Consider the following 17,941-nt stretch of genomic DNA (forward strand, 5'->3'; position numbering starts at 1 on the left):
AACCGTAAGAGAAAATTCGAGAACTTGGTGAAAATTTAGTAAACATAATGAGCTTCAAGGACGTACATCAGAAAAATTGTGGGAGCTTCAGGATAGATCGAAGAACTTCAGGGTAGTTCAATTATCTTCAGAAAAACTGCAGCAACTGTTAAAAACCGTTCATAAATCCAGATCTAGCGAACATTAGTGAAGTTCAGAGATCTTCAGGACATTTGCAATTATTTCAAGGAAGCTCCGAAAACTTCAGAAAAGTCTAGATCTGCAACAAGTATGAAAAGTCTGCACATTCACATACAGGTCTGCAAATCTGGCATCTGTGCATCCCCTCCCTAAAGACCGTGAGGACTTGGCCGGCGTCAATGGATGAGTGCACCGATGAATTTGAGTTCATTCACTCGAGAAAAAGTGATACAAGCTGCGGGCAATGTTTACTAACCATGAACACTTAATGTTCATTATTCATGATTCATGAACATTTAGTGTTCATGACTAGTAAACATTGCCCGCAGCTTGTGTCACTTTTTCTCGAGTTAGTGAACTCAAATTCATCGGTGCACTCGTTCATATAAGAGTGCACGGATAAATTTGAGTTCACTCACTCGAGAAAAAGTGATACAAGCTGCCGGAAATGTTTACTAACCATGAACACTAAATGTTCATTATTCATTAGTGTTCATGATTAGTAAACATTTCCCTGGAGCCGACGCCGGTGGTGTAGTGGTAAGCGTGACTGCTTTCTAACACCCCAATGGGTCTGGGTTCAATCCCAGCCGAGGTCGGTGGGATTTTTCTGAGGCATAAAAATCTCTGTGCTCCTGTCAAATTTCGATCAGTGCATGAACTCAAATCCATCGGTGCAGTCATCTATAGACGAGTGCACGGCTGGATTTGAGTTCACTCGCTCAAGAAAAAGAGGCACAAGCTGTGGGAAATGTTTACTTCTTCTTTCCTTTATTTAACGTCGGTCTCTGTTCCGCAATCTAGTGCCAATCACCGACGGACATGGAAGGCAGCTTCCACACCTGCGTAGGATATCGCACCCATTCAACCACACATGGGCCGGGACCAACGGCTTTACTTCCCTTCCGAAGAAAGGCGTGATCAGAGATGTTATGCCTCAGAACATCCCGGTGGCGCCAACTGGGATTGAATCCAGGCCTGCTGGGGTGAGAGGTAATCACGCTTACCACTAAACCACCGGCGCCGCTGTTAGGTTAGGTTACTTTATTAAAGAGACTTTCAGCCACTGGCTGGTTGGTCTCTGCGGATCTCCGATGGAGGTCCCGGGAAGGAGGATGGCCCCCATAAGGGGGTCCCCATTATACAGAGTTATTCAAAACAGAGTGTTATATGCTGTCTAGTTTGCTGTCATGGAGGGTTTGCAGATCGGTTCTGCTTGTGCCGTAGGTCTGTTGGGGTCAGTAGTCAGGGTTCTGGTGCGCATGGGTCTTGGTTGTCTTCATTCCTTTATTTAACGTCGGTCTCTGTTCCGCAATATAGTGCCAATCACCGACGGACATCGATTGCCATCCATTGACGGCAATCGAATGTGCAGGAAGGCAGCTTCCACCACCTGCGTAGGATATCACAGCCATTCAACACACATGGGCCGGGACCAACGGCTTTACTTCCCTTCCGAAGGAAGACGTGACCAGAGATTTTTGTGCCTCAGAAAAATCCCACCGACCTCGGCTGGGATTGAACCCAGACTTATTGGCGTGTTAGAAAGCAGTCACACTTACCACTACACCACCGGCGCCGGCTGGGTCTTGGTTGTATCATTGGTCAGTTTAGGGTTGGTAATCCGGGTGATGGTGCGGGTGGATGATGAACAGGATGTTTCCACCGGTACCAGACTTCATTGAGGGGTCCGCTGCTGGCAGCGAGCACCGAAGTGGTAGTTGTCAAACTAGGTGGAAGAGCTCTGCTTCTTTGAGAAAACCTATAGTAGAGCAGCGGTGTGGCTTGTGTCATTGCTGAGCGCGTCTTTTGCGCTGCTTGGAATCCCGTAAAGCTCTCTTACTCCCTGGTATTGCGGGCAGTGACATAGGAAATGCTCAACAGAGTGATGAATGTGGCATAGGGAGGTAGGTAGGTTTCTGAGGTTGTGGGAAAGGCGAGTGTGGCCAGATCTTAGGCAGGATAGGACAATTTGGGAGCCATGGTCTGCTGGATCCTCCCATTTGCCCGTGTGTGGTCGCGGGAGTTAATCCAGTCCCTATTCCAGGCTTCCCAAGTAATGGTCTGGGCCAGGGACTTTACGCGTGTATAGGCACATATGTGTACCGGAGGAGACTTGCACATTGTCCTGGATACCGCAGTGACAGTCGAATGTGAATTACTGCTATTTAAAAAAAGTCAGAAATATTCTCAGGGGGTGCAAACCAAGCTCCAGGGGGTGAATAGCACCATGCACCCTCACTTCTTACGTCAAAGTATGCGAAATTACCATACCAGACCAGAAAATACAACTTTGATGTTGCATACAGTTGCCAGATTCAAGAGTGTCGAACACCGCTCCTTCGCAAAATACTGAAAATACTGCATACGATTTTCTTAATATCGTTTAGGTGACTGTTGCAAAAATGGTGCACTGGGGCTTGAAGTGCTAGTTTCTGCTAGTCACGTTTAATGACAACCAGAATTATGTTGCATAATATCCAACGAATAAGTTTCTAGTCAAGCTAATCTCAAACCGCAGCACGTGATCGCAATGATCTTGTTCACCTGCTCCGCTATAGGAAAATCGACTTCAAAGCTGATTCATCTCCAAGGGTGATATTTAAATAGTTGTTTAAAAGTCAAGTTCTGTGTCGCAATGCAGATAAGGTTCAGTTTTCCTTAGCTATAATTACTGCAGTTTTCCACGTCAAGCAGTTACAAGTGCTGGACGCGATCGCCGTGTGTCTGTTTTTATAATCAACCATTAGTATGCCACTCAACCACCGCGCGCTCCAGGGGATTTGTTTAAACATTCTACACGATCGTCATTGGACGGTGATGCAGCGCGGGCTTAACAATAACATTTCGTTGAAGAACGTGATTCTACCGCCGCGGCCACGGTAGAATCTTCCGCCTGCGATCGTCCAAGAGATGCATCAATGAAGCACATTAAAAGAAGTGAAAATGGTCACGTTTCCGGGGGACCTAGGCTGTGATGTGCCATTTGGCCAGTCTGTTCATGGCGTTGGATGTTTTGGCTTTATGAGTTTATTCAAACAATGACACATTTAGAGAACATAGCCTCGTCATTTCGTTATTGCGGGGAATTTGGGATAATTGAGCAAACGCTAATCTAATGGCATTTTCCATAATCAACAGGTACCGGTCTCCGTGTACTACGAATCGCTCTGCCCGGACAGTGCCAAGTTCATCAACGAGCAGCTATATCCAACGGTGAAGCAATTCCGGGGCAACGTCGACTTGAAGTTCATTCCGTTCGGCAAGTCCAGCTACCGGACCCAGGGTTCGGAAACGCTATTCGAGTGTCACCATGGGCCGAACGAGTGCTACGGCAACAAAGTGCATGCCTGCGCCTTAACCAGCATCGAGGGTAACTCGTATCAACCGAACAACACCAAGGAAGCTCTGACCCTGGAATACATCAACTGCTTGATGGAGCGTGCCCAGTTCAAGAGCGGCGAGTTTCCCGGAAAGGTTTGCGCCGATCAGTTCGAGATCAACTGGGAAACCATCGAGCAGTGCGCCAACAGCACCCAGGGAAGCACTCTGCTCAAGAACTACGGAATCGAGACCAACAATCTCCAGCAACCGCTCAAGAGCGTTCCCACTGTTGCATTCCGTCAGGTATGGTCGACCGTTTTGTCAGCTGCGAAATTTATTTTTAAACGATATTCCAATTTCAGACCTTCGACAGCGACATCCAGAAGCTGGCCGTGGACAACTTCCGTGCTGCTTTGTGCAAGAATCTGAGCCCCTCGCCGGTTGAGTGCCGTGTTGGCCCAGGAGGCGGTGCTTCGGCCGTTGCCTCGTTCGGACTGCTCACCGTTGCAGCTCTGATTCTCACGCGTCTGTTCTAATGTTAAGAGTATTTAGGATTAAACTCCCCCAACTGGATCTATCTGCATCCATCCATCCGTCCATTACCGCCTCTCACGTGGTGCATTTAAATGCTATGCAATCATTCCGCCCAAGTACTTTAAAAAAGTCGTTGTTTGAAACAATTTGCAATTGTGCATGTTTTAAATCATTAGATTAATTATTGACGTTTAAAGTTTGCAAACGAAGATTTATGTGAATGTAAAAGTAAAACAAAATTCTAGAAATAAAGTGATTTTACTTAAATTGAAACTTCGAGTTCACTCCACCCGTTTCTAGCTACAGATGCACGAATCCTTAACGTTGTTATTGATCCAGCGGAGGAACTTGTTGACTCGGGTGTAAACCCCGGGGTAGTTCTTCTGGGCGCAAGCTCGTCCCCAGGAAACGATTCCCACCAGTTCGTAACGAAGCGTGCTGTTGTTGTACACCTGAAGAGGTCCACCGCTGTCTCCCTGAAAACACACATCACCCATGTTAGAACAATCTCTTACAGTTTCCCAAACCCGTCACTCACCTGGCAAGAATCCCGTCCACCTTCCACGTACCCAGCGCAAAGCATCTTATTGGTGATTTGAAAGGCCCAGTAGCTCGTCCTTCGACACTTGGCATTGGTCAAAATGGGCACCTTCAGCTCTTGCAGCACATCCGACAGCCCTCCTAGTGACGTTTTGCCCCATCCCGTAACGATGGCCATTTTCCCATCGTACACGTTATCGTTCGGCTGGGGCAAACAAACCGGTACCAGGCGATCGGCGCTGATCGTCACCGGAAATGTCAGCTCCATCAGCGCAATATCGTTGTTATTCGTCAGTCCACTATAGAAGAACGTCTTGATGGACTTGACGCTTCGTTCAACGGAGTTGGACGACGGTTGGGTGCGGTTGTACACCGCCAGCTGTACCCGGAAGCGGGCCGGACTCAGCCGGAAGACGCAGTGGGCTGCGGTCAGGACGTACCGGTCCGTTACCAGCGAACCGCCGCAACTGAAGCGATTGTTGTAGTACAGGGCGGCCATCCAGGGGTAGGCATTTTCCTTGCTGGGGGAACCTCCGACGATCTTTGCCAGCGGGTCGTGGTTGCCGCATTCTAAAAAAAAAAAAATAAATAAATAAATGGTAGAGTTGCAAACCATTAAGAATGAATTTTGCCTCCAGTCTGGAATACATAAATGCGAAACAATACGTTCAAAGTATTCTATGGTCAGAATTAAAGAGGCTGAACTTACCAAAATTTAGTCAAAATAAGCGACTACACATTCAGGCCTATTCTGCGCGGCATGTGAGGTGAGGTGACAGTGAACATTTGATTTGCACGGTTGCTCAGAAATTATTCCGAAGACCATCAGTTGACCAGAGATCCCCTCAGGCTTCAGGCTACTTTTTCAAGACTTCCGGTTGGTCAGGTACCATTTTGAAAATATCAAACTATCGATCTATCCTAATAACATCTCTCAGATATTCTCTCATAAGATACCAGGCAGTTCAGAAATTATCCCAAGTCCTTCATGTGTTTTGACATTTCCATATAGTCCTCTGGATACTTTTTCATGACTTCAGGTTGATCACAGGTTCCAGGTTCCAGTGTATTCCTCCATTTACGAACCAGACCGGCGGTTCGTAAATCGAAACAGATGTAAAAAAACATTATTTGCGATTTATTTCCTGAAAAGTTTTTTGAAAATTTTGTCGAATACCGCACAAAATGGGTATTTTTTGGTATCTGGGTGACGTACCGGGACCGGAAATCAATGCCTGACGTTATTTTTATTTCAATATGACGGCTTCCGGTTAAAGAAAAGTTGGGAAGTACTGCCAAATTATAAACAACATGGGTATTTTTGGAATCTTGGTGACGTGTAGGGACTGGATATCGATGTCTGAAGCCGTTTCGAAATTCAATTCTGTCAAATACTCCTCAATATGGGTATTTTGGGACGTTTGAGGACTGGAAATCGATGTCTGACGGCATTTTGACATTCAAGATGGCGGCTTCTGGTTAAAGAAAAACTTGGAAATTCTGTCAAACATCCCACAGTATTGGTATTTTTGGAGGGACCGGACATCGATGTACGAGGCCGTTTTGAAATTTAAGATGGTGGCTTCTGGTTAGAGAAAAAACTTGGAAATACTGCCAAATACCTCACCATATTGGTATTTTCGGAGACGGGGTGCTGTGAACGGACCCTAAATCGATGTCTGAGGCCATTTTCAAATTCAAGATGGCGGCTTCCGGTTAGAGAAAAACTTGGAAATACTGCCAAATTACCCACAATATGGGTATTTTTGGAATCGGGTGACGTGTAGGGACCGAACATCGATGTCTGAGGCCGTTTTGAAATTCAAGATGGTGGCTTCCGGTTAGAGAAAACTTGAGAATTCTGTCAAATACCTCACCATATTGGTATTTTTGGAGACGGGGTGCTGTGTACGGACCCTAAATCGATGTCTGAGGCAATTTTGAAATTCAATATGGCGGCTTCCGGTGCGAGAAAAACTTAGAAATTCTGTGAAATACCTCTCAATATGAGTATTTTGGGAGTCTTGATGTCGTGTAGGGACCGGAAATCGATGTCTGAAGCCATTTTGAATTCAATATGGTGGCTTCCGGTTAGAGAAAAACTTAGAAATTTTCTCAAATTTCACACCATATGGGTATTTTTGGAGTCGAGGTTACGTGTAAGGGCCGGAAATCGATGTCTGCGGCCATTGTGAAATTAAACATGGCGGCTTCCGGTTGGAGAAAAACTTGAAAATTAAGTCAAATTCCTCTCAATGTGTTTATTTTTGGAATATTGGTGAAGTGTAAGGACTGGAATCCCATGTCTGATACCATTTTGAATTTCATATGCCAGCTTCCGGTTAAAGGAAAGCTGCGAAGTACTGCCAAATTATCCACATTATGGGTATTTTTGGAGTCTTGATGACGTGTAGGGACCGGACATCGATGTCTGAGGCCGTTTTGAAATTCAAGATGGCTGCTTATGGCAAGAGAAAAACTTGTAAATTCTCTCAAATACCTCACAATATTTGTATTTTTAGAGTCGGAGTGACGTGTAAGGACCGAAAATCGATGTCTGCGGTTATTTTTAAATTCAACACACTTAGATTTTTTGCCGAGATGGGCACTACCGAGCAGCTCGGCATTTTATTTTGCTGGAAATTCAGCAAAAAATATGTTTGTTAGCTGAGATCTCGGCAAAATTCCCGTTTGTTAGCTGAATCTCGGCAAGTTTGTCACTGAGATCCAGCAAAATAAAATGCCAAGCTGCTCGGTGGTGCCCATCTCGGCGAAAAAATCTAAGTGTGAAGATGATGGCTTCCAGTTAGAGAAAAAATTGGAAATTCTGTCAAATACCCCTTACCTAGGGGTATTTTTGGAATCGGGGTGACGACCAGAAATCCATGCCTGGCGCCATTTTGACATCCAAGATAACGGCTTCCGTTAAAATAAAACTGGGGCATTGTCAAATACACCACTTTATGAGTATTTTAGGAATCTTGGTGACGTGTAGGGATCGGAAACTAATGCCTTTTTTTTAATTCAAGATGGTGGCTTTCAGTTACACACAGCAAAAAATAAATTTTAATATTACATCCAAGAGGATGCACTTCAATCATGTCTAAAATTTCATGTAATTTTTATGGCTACAAAAATAAACAAATGCAGCAAAAGCAGCGTAATGTCAGTTCATGCATTGTATTAATGATAATTTTATGCTTTTTGGCAAGTAATATTACACCATATTTTCGACACGATTGAAGCATAGAGGTAACTCTAAGACTAGAGGGTCTCGAAATAACGTGCTCAACTTTTTGGCTCAGCTCTGGTAATATCTTCGGTCCCAAGCTAATCGATTCACCCCTCGAAACATAGGAAAAACCAATAACCCCTCATTTTTTTTCTGTCAAACTTTCATAGCAAATCAAAACAAACATTGCGTAGTACTAGAATTTTAACTAGAATGGGGTAGGTTAATCGTTTGCTTGGGACCAATAGGCTAGTCAAGTAGTGAGCCAATTTGAAATTGTTAGTTTCGTATTGATTGTTGATTGAAGTGCATCCACTTTGATGTGATATTAAAATTATTTTTTTGCTGTGCAGAAAAATTGAAAAATACTATGAATGAAATACCCCTCAATATGGGTATTTTTGCAATCGTGGTGATGTGTAGAGACCGGAAATGCATGGCTGACGACATTTTGAATTCAATATGGTGGCTTTCCGTTAGCAAAAAACTTGGACATTCTGTCCAATATGGGTATTTTTGGAATTGGAGTGACGTATATGAACGGAAAACTCGCCTGTATTTTTCTATTTTTCTGTAACCGGAAGCCACCATATTGAATTTCAAAATAGCATCAGACATGGATTTCTGGACCCTACATGGCACACGATTCCAAAAATATTCATATTGTGGTGTATTTGACAGTGTTTCCAAGTTTTTCTTCTATCGGAAGCCGCCATATTGAATTAAAAATGGTCTCAGACATCGATTTCCTGTCCCTACACGTCACCCCGAGTGCAAAAATACCAGTTTTGTGGGGTATTGGCAGAATTTCCCAGTTTTTCTCTAACTGGAAGCCGCCATATTGAATTTCAAAATATCTTCAGACATCGATTTTCGGACCCTACACGTCACCAAGATTCCAAAAATACTCATACTTTGGGTAATATGGCAGTAATTCCCAGTTTTTCTCGCACCGGAAGCCGCCATATTGAATTCAAAATGGCGTCAGACATCGATTTCCGGTCCCTACACGTCACCCCAATTCTGAAAATACCCATATTGAAAGGTATTTGACAGAATTTCCAAGTTTTTTTTCGAACCGGCAGCCGCCATCTTGAATTTCAAAATGGCGTCATACATCGTTTTCCGAACCGTTCACGTTACCTAGATTCCAAAAATACTCATACTGTGGGTAATTTGGCAGTAATTCCACGTTTTTCTCGCACCGGAAGCCGCCATATTGAATTCAAAATGGCGTCAGACATCTATTTCCAATCTAACGGCGCCGGTGGTGTAGTGGTAAGCGTGATTACCTCTCACCCCAGCAGGCCTGGGTTCAATACCAGTCGGCGCCGCCGGGATGTTCTGAGGCATAACATCTCTGATCACGCTTTTCTTCGGAAGGGAAGTAAAGCCGTTGGTCCCCGGTTCATGATCCCACACCGGAGCAGCGTAGAGGATCGCAGGTGCTATGATTTGTTTGTAGACGGCCAGTTTATTCACTCTTGAGAGGCGGGATATGCGGCAAATCAGCGGATACAGACACCTAACCAAGGTATTTAGAACACTTGACTACAGTTTTCTCTACATGCGAACGGAAGAGGAGCTTTTCATCGAACAACATCCCGAGATAGGTAACTTCGGCAGACCACTCAACCCTTGTGCCATCCATGATTACAGTACAAGATGGAGCTGGTTTGAGTTTGGGCGATTGCCGATGGAGGAGCATGATCGCTTGTGTTTTGGAGGCATTGATTTTGATTTTCCAAATAGGAATTTGAGCGGGGTTCTCTCTATTTATACTCTATAGTATGACGCGCTTGGCATAGATGGCCCACAGCGACTCACGAAGAGCTACTGATTCCGATCAATAGCGGTGCGGCTTCTTCCTCCTTCTATGGATGTTATCCAGTTCGCTGCTCGCAGGCAGCAATTCGTTGTGTACTGGAGAACAATGTTCAACGCCACGTGTCAAAAGCACTGCTGCTGCTGCTGGTGATGATGCCGACGACTGCACACTACCACACGCGGTGATTGGAAATGAATCCCATCAGCGGTTGAGGCCAGCCTTGATAGCTAGCTGCTTGCGGGGAGCCTTTCGTTGTGTACTGGAGAACACCACCATTCACCACGCGGTGATTGAATAAACATCCTTTGGGGAAAACGGATGGAATTCAACTTTGAAATCTGTGTTAGGGAAATCGCTTTTCGCAGGCAATCGGTGATAATTTTTACTATAATAGCAACAGTTGAACATTCGTGCCATTTTCAATAGTGACAATTCTAAAAATGGTAAAGTCTTGAAATTAAAAGATGCGTATAAATATTTCTGGCCCATTGGTGGTATAATTATTGAAATTGGTCCAGGGGCAGAAACCCTTTAAGGTGGTAATCATACTTTGACCACAAGGCGATAGAAGACGTGTAACCGTTCTGTTACAAAGGTTCAATACAATATTTTAAATATGCACCATGTGATCGAGCATTCAAATAAACTTGTGTAACACTTGCGGTGAAACCCACTGGGCAGACGATACGGCCATGCTTAACGGCCGACTGCTGAATAAGGCGCGCATGGCCGCGGCAAAATGGTGACACGGAGTCACGGGTGATGAGCTGAAGGGTTCTACGATGCTTAGAGAACGGCCATCGTTCACTTTATCTCAGGCGAGCGTGTAGACCAGAAGTGTCTGTGGAATACATTCCAACAGAATACAGTGCGAGTAGTGAATCAAGGTGAAGTGGAAATCACCAATTCAGCTGATTCAGGTAAAGTCCATGTCATCCTCTAAATTGGTCCAAAGCACTAATGGATGTTACCTCCTCGCTAGGACCTTTCTTTTCAACCAATCAAATGGTTTTCTGGTTGGCGAGTCAAGGACCGCCATTGCACGCTACGGTCTAGGTGACATTGAGTTACCTTGACCTAACCGTAAAGGACATTGTTCTCGGGCTGAAGGCCCTAAACGCCAAGGAGAATTTCCCTTCCCGGTTCGACAGAGGGCGGCCTTGCCGTCGTCGACCGGCTTCGTCAGAAGGAAGCGCCTGTGCATCGGAACCATCTCCACAAACCGCTATACCAGCCCGGTAAAACCAACCCGCCATCGCACTACGGCCGACGTTCGGTCAGCCTCGCTTAGTCCGCCATTGCCGGAATTGTACCGCAATTTCACCGAGCGGTGGTACCGCCATCTTGCCGACAAGATCGGCCTTTAAGGATCTTTCCGGAACCACAGCGAGCGCTCGCTGGTCTGCAGTCGTCGTAGTCACCATCGTCATCAAGGGTATGTGCCAAGAAAATCGAACACAACACCACACAATCCACACTATCGGTAGTTGCAGAAATACAGTGTTTAAATTGATCCGCGTTGTGTTTTAGTTTAATTGAAAGCTTGAGTGCCTTTTCATCCGCGTAGCCCCTCCAGTTTGCCCAGTAGTGCGCCGACTCTGAGACACAGTTCAAGGAGTCTCGTGCTGCTGAGTTGTTGTCGGGCAGAACATTAGTTTCAGACGAAATCAAGGACCGGTACAAGCTGGCCCCAATCGCTGTTTTCCGGATGACGAGAAGAGACGAAAGCGGGAAGACCTACCCGTATTGTCTTTTCCTGGTTCACTTCCAGAAGGGGACGGTAACGCTCAACGCGTTGCAAGCTTTCCGCTCGATTTATTCCGTCATCGTACGCTGGGAGCCATACCGTGGCGGCCATCGTAACGTAACGCAGTGCCAACGGTGCCTTAACTTTGGACACGGTACCCGCAACTGTAACATTAAGCTACGCTGCAGCAACTACGCTCAAGAACACGCCACTGCCCTACAGATGGAGCGTGGCGTAAAATGCGCCAACTGTGGTGGTGCTCACCAAAGTTCCGACAGACAGTGCTCCAAACGCAAGGACTTCAAACGCATCCGAAAGCAGGCATCAACCAACAACTAACCAGGAAGGAGAAAATAAGAGATGAACTAGCCTATGGCTAAAAATCTCTATAATAAAGAAAAAAAAAAAAAAAAAGGAAGGAGAAAGGAAAAGGCTACAGCTTTCGATGAGAAGGCCCACATCGATGCTGTGCTTGCGGAGGAAGTCGACAAGCTCAATCTTTTTTGCTCTTATAGAGCAATCATTCCAGGTGTAACTATCGTCCTGGATTGTGTTCCTATGAGTATGTGCACATGATTCCCACACCGGAGCAGCGTAGAGCATCGCATTGTTGACCCTAGAGAGGCGGGATCTGCGACAAATCAGCGGATACAAACACCTAACTAATAGCGAATTCGTTTATTATTCAGTTCCAACCTGGATCGGGTATCAAGATTGGGTCTGCTTGTTTTCTGACAAACGTCAGTTTGCTCGTTTGTTTTTAAACCTAGCTCAGGTTGAGGTTCGCACTGACAAAAAGTTCGGTTTCGCACTGGGTTGGAACTGGTTCCAACCCCGATAATAAACGAATTCGCTATAAGCTTGAACACTAACACTAATGTCTTTTCTATATGCGAACGGAACAGTAGCTTCTCATCGAATACCATTCCTAGGTACACAAAAAAAAATTCTGAAGTTTATTGGTGATTGAAACATCCATGCATGCAAACATTCATGCGTGCAAACTTCATTTTCACGTGAACTAACAACTTGTAATGATGATGCCAATTCACGAAATGCCTGTGAAGATGGCCACTAAATTCCCGTGTTTTTTGGACAGCGGTGCGTCGGAGCGCATGCTCCGAGAACTGAAAGCGTTCAGCGAATTAAGGGAGTGTGAGGAGGTGAAGATTGCTACAGCTCAAGAAGGAGCAAACATTGTTGGTAAACAATGGGGAAATGTGTCCCTCAGAAGCAGAGTTGGATCAAATAAAGTGATTTTGGATTTATACAATGTGCTTTTCATTCCCGACCTACATTGCAACTTGCTGTTTCCCGTATTGAGTCTTCTGGGAAGTCTGTCCACTTTGAGAATGGTTCGGTTATGATTCGTGACGAAGTCGGAAAGGTGATCGCAAGAGGGGTAAGGGTCGGTGGACTCTACTAACTCGATGTGAACCTTGTTGATCTACATGAAAAAGCATGTTTTGGTAAATCAAATACAAATTTAACTGTATGGCATAAACGATTTGGACATTTGGGGGATACAAATTTGTTGCAGCTCGCCAAGGACAAAATGGTTGAAGGGTTGGATTTCCAACCGTCTTCATTGGCAAGTGATTCTACAATTTGCAAACCGTGTATAGAAGCAAAACATTCTCGAGACCCATTCAACGGCGGTAATAGACCAAGGTCCAAAAGACCTTTGGAACTATTTCATTCAGATGTGTGCGGTCAAATGTCAGATAAGACATATGACGGGTATAAGTATTTTGTGAGTTTTATAGACGATTACACGCACTTTGTGATGGTGAATCTTATAAAAAGCAAGGATGAGGTTCTTCAAAAGTTCAAAGAATTTGAAGATTTTGCCACTTCTCATTTCTCTACTCGTATTTTCAAACTAAGAACGGATAATGGAGGAGAATATTTTGGTAAAGAATTTGTTTCGTTTTGTCGCGAAGAAGGGATTCTGATGGTTTCAACGGCTCCATACACACCTCAGCAAAATGGTGTAAGTGAGCTTATGAATCGGACCCTCATGGACCCCAACCAGTTCTTTGACGGAAGCTAAAACACCGTACGAAATGTGGTTTGGGTCTGTTCCAAATGTTAGAAATTTGAGGGTTTTCGGATGTGCTTCATATGCACATATTAATAAAGAAAACCGTAGAAAATTGGACAAGCAGAGTGAACGTTTGGGTCTTGTTGGATATGCTCCAAATGGATATCGTCTTTGGAATAAAGTAAAAAGAAGAATTATAATTTCAAGAGATGTCGTGTTTGATGAATCTAAGTCTTTTTGCATCATTTGTGATCGAACGGATGCTCAAAATAACCAATTTGAAGACAACGTGGCAGATTTGCCGGTTGTAGAGGTTTTTGAGACGTGTGATCAAACTGGAATGAACTTTATAACTGAAAATGATGATAACATGTGTGATATCTTCAAAAGAATTCGAGGAAGCCATATCGGATTCTGAACTAGACCAGGATGAAAATGAAACGGTGTTACGCAGAAGCCAGAGAAATACAAGCGTTCCAGGTTGGCTGAATGAATACGAGACTAATTTTTTAGCGATCAATTGTATTGATAATATTCCACAAAACATCAACGAACTCAAGAAACGCGACGATTGGCCAATATGGAAGGATGCTATCGAGTTACAGTCTTGATATGAGAACATCCATTAACTCAATGTGGGTGTTCACGATAAAGATACATCGATATAAAGCACGTCTTGGGGCAAAAGGTTGTTCACAACGTCCTGGAATGGATTTTTGTGAAATTTTTTCGCCAGTGGCCAAAATGACTAGTGTTCGTACACTTTTGTCAGTCGCTGTACAAAAGAAGTGGATTATCCATCAAATGGATGTGAAAACAGCTTTTCTGAATGGTTTTCTTGAAGAAACCATTTACATGCGACTACCTAATTTGGACAATGAAGGTGGTAAAATATGTAAGTTAAACAAGAGCATTTATGGGCTGAAACAAGCCGGAAGAAGTTGGAATCTTAGATTGGATCAAACAATGACAGATATGGACTTCAAGAGACTAAACAGTGATTCATGTATTTATGTATGTAAGAACAGAAAAATCATTATTTGCAGGACAAAATTCTCATTAATTGGAGAAATACTTACTTTCACCTTAACAAAAGTGTGCTATTTCAAACCTGGTCGAGGTTTCAAGCCTCGGTCATTCGTCTTAACAATGCCGCTCGCGCTAAGCAAAACCGTACTCTACAAGATTTAGTCAAATAAATTAATCTATTGTACATTCTCACAGACAGACAAACCTCGGTCCGTACACGGTCCAATGGGTTTACCCTACTCTTGAGTAATTAATCAACTCAACACGGTTGTCATAAATCACTTAAAATTAAATCAAACTTTACTCTTAAGCAAATTGTTCATTGTATGTCGAGTTGTATGTTTAATATTACATCAATATAAAATATTATTTTTAATGCTCTCCCATACCTTATTATATCTACCACAGACAGTTGCATGCAATATATGGAATATTGCATGACATGTCTCATAAATTCACACGATCTATTATGTAAACTTGTATGATATATGACGCTTCATTTATGTGCATCATAGTAACGGAATTTTACACTACTTTTTTTTTAACTGTGTAGCTTCAACTCCGAACCACAGACAAACAGACGTAACTCTTTGAAAAACTTGTTCTTGAAAACATAGTATCTCAAAACATATAACCTCAGTAACGACATCTATCTGGCTTCTCGCGGAAATCAAGCTTGCTCACTAACTCGTAAACAATATTGCATAAAATTTCTATAGAATATATAGAAACGTCAAAGTGATCCGATGCCAGCGCTGCGGCGAGTAGTTCGCGGAACTGATAATATTCAAATCAACCGTTAAATGCATGAACGAAGATACACAATGAAGAGTTACGTCTGTTTGTCTGTGTCCGAACGGAGCAATTTAGTTTTTTTTAAACTAATCGAAAGTTTCCGATCGTAGCTTGCATTCTATCACACCGTTTATTTTAAAAATTATCCCTGCAAACTAGGTGTAAAATGTGAAAACTTGCTACATTTTGGAACGTTGTTTTTTCAGTTTTCAGTTTTTTACAGATGGGACTGACTTGCGGTTATGGGCAGTAAATGTCAATCAATTTTTACAAAACCAATTTCATGTGGAAGCTAAGATGATCCTTCATTCAATCGTCTGTAACAAATTGAAAATTAGACTTCAAATTCTTCTGGGGCAGGAATACCATTTTCAGTACACAGTATGAAAACTACAAGGAACTGCCCTATGGGGTTGTACGCAATGGTGACGTAGGACTACGTGATCTTATATTATAAATTTTATTTGTTAACTGCAGCAGGAGCTTGTGTTTGGTGTAGGAATAGTAATTTGAGCGGGGATCTCTCTATTTATGCTCTTTAGTATGACGCGCTTGGCATAGATGCTGATTCCGATCAGTAGCGGTGCAGCTTGTTCCTCCGACGACCGCACACAACCACACACGGTGATTGGAACTAAATCCGATCAGCGGTTGTGAGCACCCATGATAGCTAGCTGCTTGCGGGAAGCCTTTCGTTGTGTACTGGAGAACACCACCACTCACCGCACGGTGATTGAATAAACACCGTTTGGTGAGACCGGATGGAATTCAACTTTGAAATCTGTGCTAGGGAAATCACTTTTCGCAGGCTATCGGTGATAATTTTAATTATCGCAGCAACAGTTGCACATTCGTGCAATTTTCAATAGTAACATTTTGAAAAATGATAGTCTTAAATTTACCAAATGCGTAGGAATATTTCTGATCGATTGATGATAAAATTATTGAAATTGGTCCAGGGGCAGCTGAGTTATTAACATTCAAAATCTTTAATAATTTTGTTTCATGTTTCATTTTCGGTTTTCACAAAGTGTACCCCCATATAGAAATTACAGACGTAGCCCTACGTAAAAAAAAAAAAACATTTAGTTGGACTTTTTAGATGGAAACTCAATTACTAAAACTATTTCTAAACGGAAAACCCCTAAGGAATCGAATGGAAATTGGGTTGTTGGGTTTTAGTGGCACTAGAAGCAGGGTAAATCCGAAGAAAACATATCAATTTTCTTCTGAGGATGTAATCTTTGCTATCAAATTCTTTCAAAGCATTTACCTTTGAGCGGCAGATGACGCCATTGTACCTGTCTCATAGCGTTCGTATGAGTAAATGGAAGAGTTGCCAGTCTTCCTGATATGTTGTCTTCGGTAAAACCCAAATTTTCACTCATAACTACTCGAACATGATTCGTGTCGTGAACAACCACCTGCGCATTCGATTCCTCATAAAAAATCTTTTTTTTTGTGTAAATATCCCATCATATCAAGCGGCATTTTGCGATATTGAATTAAGTTACACAGCAAAAAATAAAGTTTAATATTACATCCAAGAGGATGCACTTCAATCATGTCGAAAATCTCATGTAATTTCTATGGCCACAAAAATCAACAAATGCAGTAAAAGCAGCGTAATGTTTGTGCAGGCTCTGTATTAATATAGTTTTGTTCTTTTTTGGAAGTAATATTACACAATATTTTTGACACGATTGAAGTTTAAAAAAAAATCCCTGTGTACCGGTGCTTTAGTACGTTTTAAGATTTGCGTTGCATTGTAACTACTTACTGCATGCGGTGCAATTCAACTGTCGATCCATGGCTTCAACTTCATCCGGCATTTCAGTAGCCCAGCTTTCCGTGACATCCGTCGTCGTTTCGGCAGAATCGTAATAAATCGTGCTTTCCGTTTGAATCTACACTGGAGAAACCGAATACATGTAGCTTCCCAGCATTCTAACAACTCTACAAATTGACATTCGCCTTTTGGTGCAGCAGTCCTCTTTTATCTTACCGCTTCATTTTTAGCTCCCACGTAGGGAATGGCAGTAGTTGTCATCACCTCTAGATTGTAAGAGGTCAATTCAGCATAAATCTTTGATGTTATTACACTTAATAGAACGACTAACACCAGCACCGCCCCACTTCTAATCTTCCGACCGCTCCACATTTAAGAGAACCTTAGATCAGAAAGACAGCAATCAACAACGACGATGACGACGACGGCGATTCAGAATGTATGATTGGATCGATACACCGACCGGCGAGAACTGATGGTCCATTTGCTTTTGGGTCATCATATCTTCCTTTCAGCATCCAACCGACGACGCTGTTTGACCACGCGCTGCATGCTTGGATCTCACACATTTGTTTCTCTCCATTCGGTGTAGGTACAGTGCTTTGCCGATTTTGTAAGCCACCTTTTGAAAAGCAAACCCCACACGCATCAATATATTGACGCGAAGGGGAATTATTGACAATAATATTGATGATGTGAATTCAGAAATATTGTCAATCTCGATGTATTGACGTCAATATAGAATGTATTGACAATACGATTATTGTCAATAAAAGCAATCGTGTAGGGTCCACTAAACATATTTAATGCTCCTCTTCAGATCTTGTTTGTCGAGTTTGGCCAGCAGCTCGATCTTGATAATGACTGTTGGAGATTTTAAAATTGAGGACACGTTACAT

At 43.1% G+C, this 17,941-nt stretch overlaps 2 protein-coding genes across 2 annotated transcripts in view; one reads left to right on the forward strand and one right to left on the reverse strand.

Moving 5' to 3' along the window:
• The window catches only part of GILT1 (Gamma-interferon-inducible lysosomal thiol reductase 1), an 18,811-nt gene extending 14,500 nt beyond the window's left edge, over positions 1 to 4,311 (forward strand). Inside the window, exons 2-3 of the mRNA XM_065235588.1 lie at positions 3,322 to 3,807; positions 3,867 to 4,311. Of these exons, the coding sequence (XP_065091660.1) occupies positions 3,322 to 3,807; positions 3,867 to 4,040 (660 nt within the window). The 3' untranslated portion in view covers positions 4,041 to 4,311. The remainder of the gene's footprint in view (positions 1 to 3,321; positions 3,808 to 3,866) is intronic.
• Positions 4,307 to 17,140, reverse strand: LOC135712631 (serine protease hepsin-like). The gene is made up of 3 exons (XM_065235587.1): positions 17,034 to 17,140; positions 4,577 to 5,148; positions 4,307 to 4,514 (listed from the first exon to the last, which is right to left on the reverse strand). The coding sequence occupies exons 1-3, from the start codon at positions 17,083 to 17,085 to the stop codon at positions 4,335 to 4,337; spliced, it is 804 nt and encodes a 267-aa protein (XP_065091659.1). The 5' UTR covers positions 17,086 to 17,140; the 3' UTR covers positions 4,307 to 4,334.
• Between the last annotated feature and the right edge of the window lie 801 nt (positions 17,141 to 17,941).

This window comes from Ochlerotatus camptorhynchus, unplaced genomic scaffold, assembly GCF_037179485.1.
Source record: "Ochlerotatus camptorhynchus isolate MF236.1 unplaced genomic scaffold, CSIRO-AGI_Acam_v1.1 ptg000498l, whole genome shotgun sequence".
Classification (NCBI taxonomy): Eukaryota; Metazoa; Arthropoda; class Insecta; order Diptera; family Culicidae; genus Ochlerotatus; species Ochlerotatus camptorhynchus.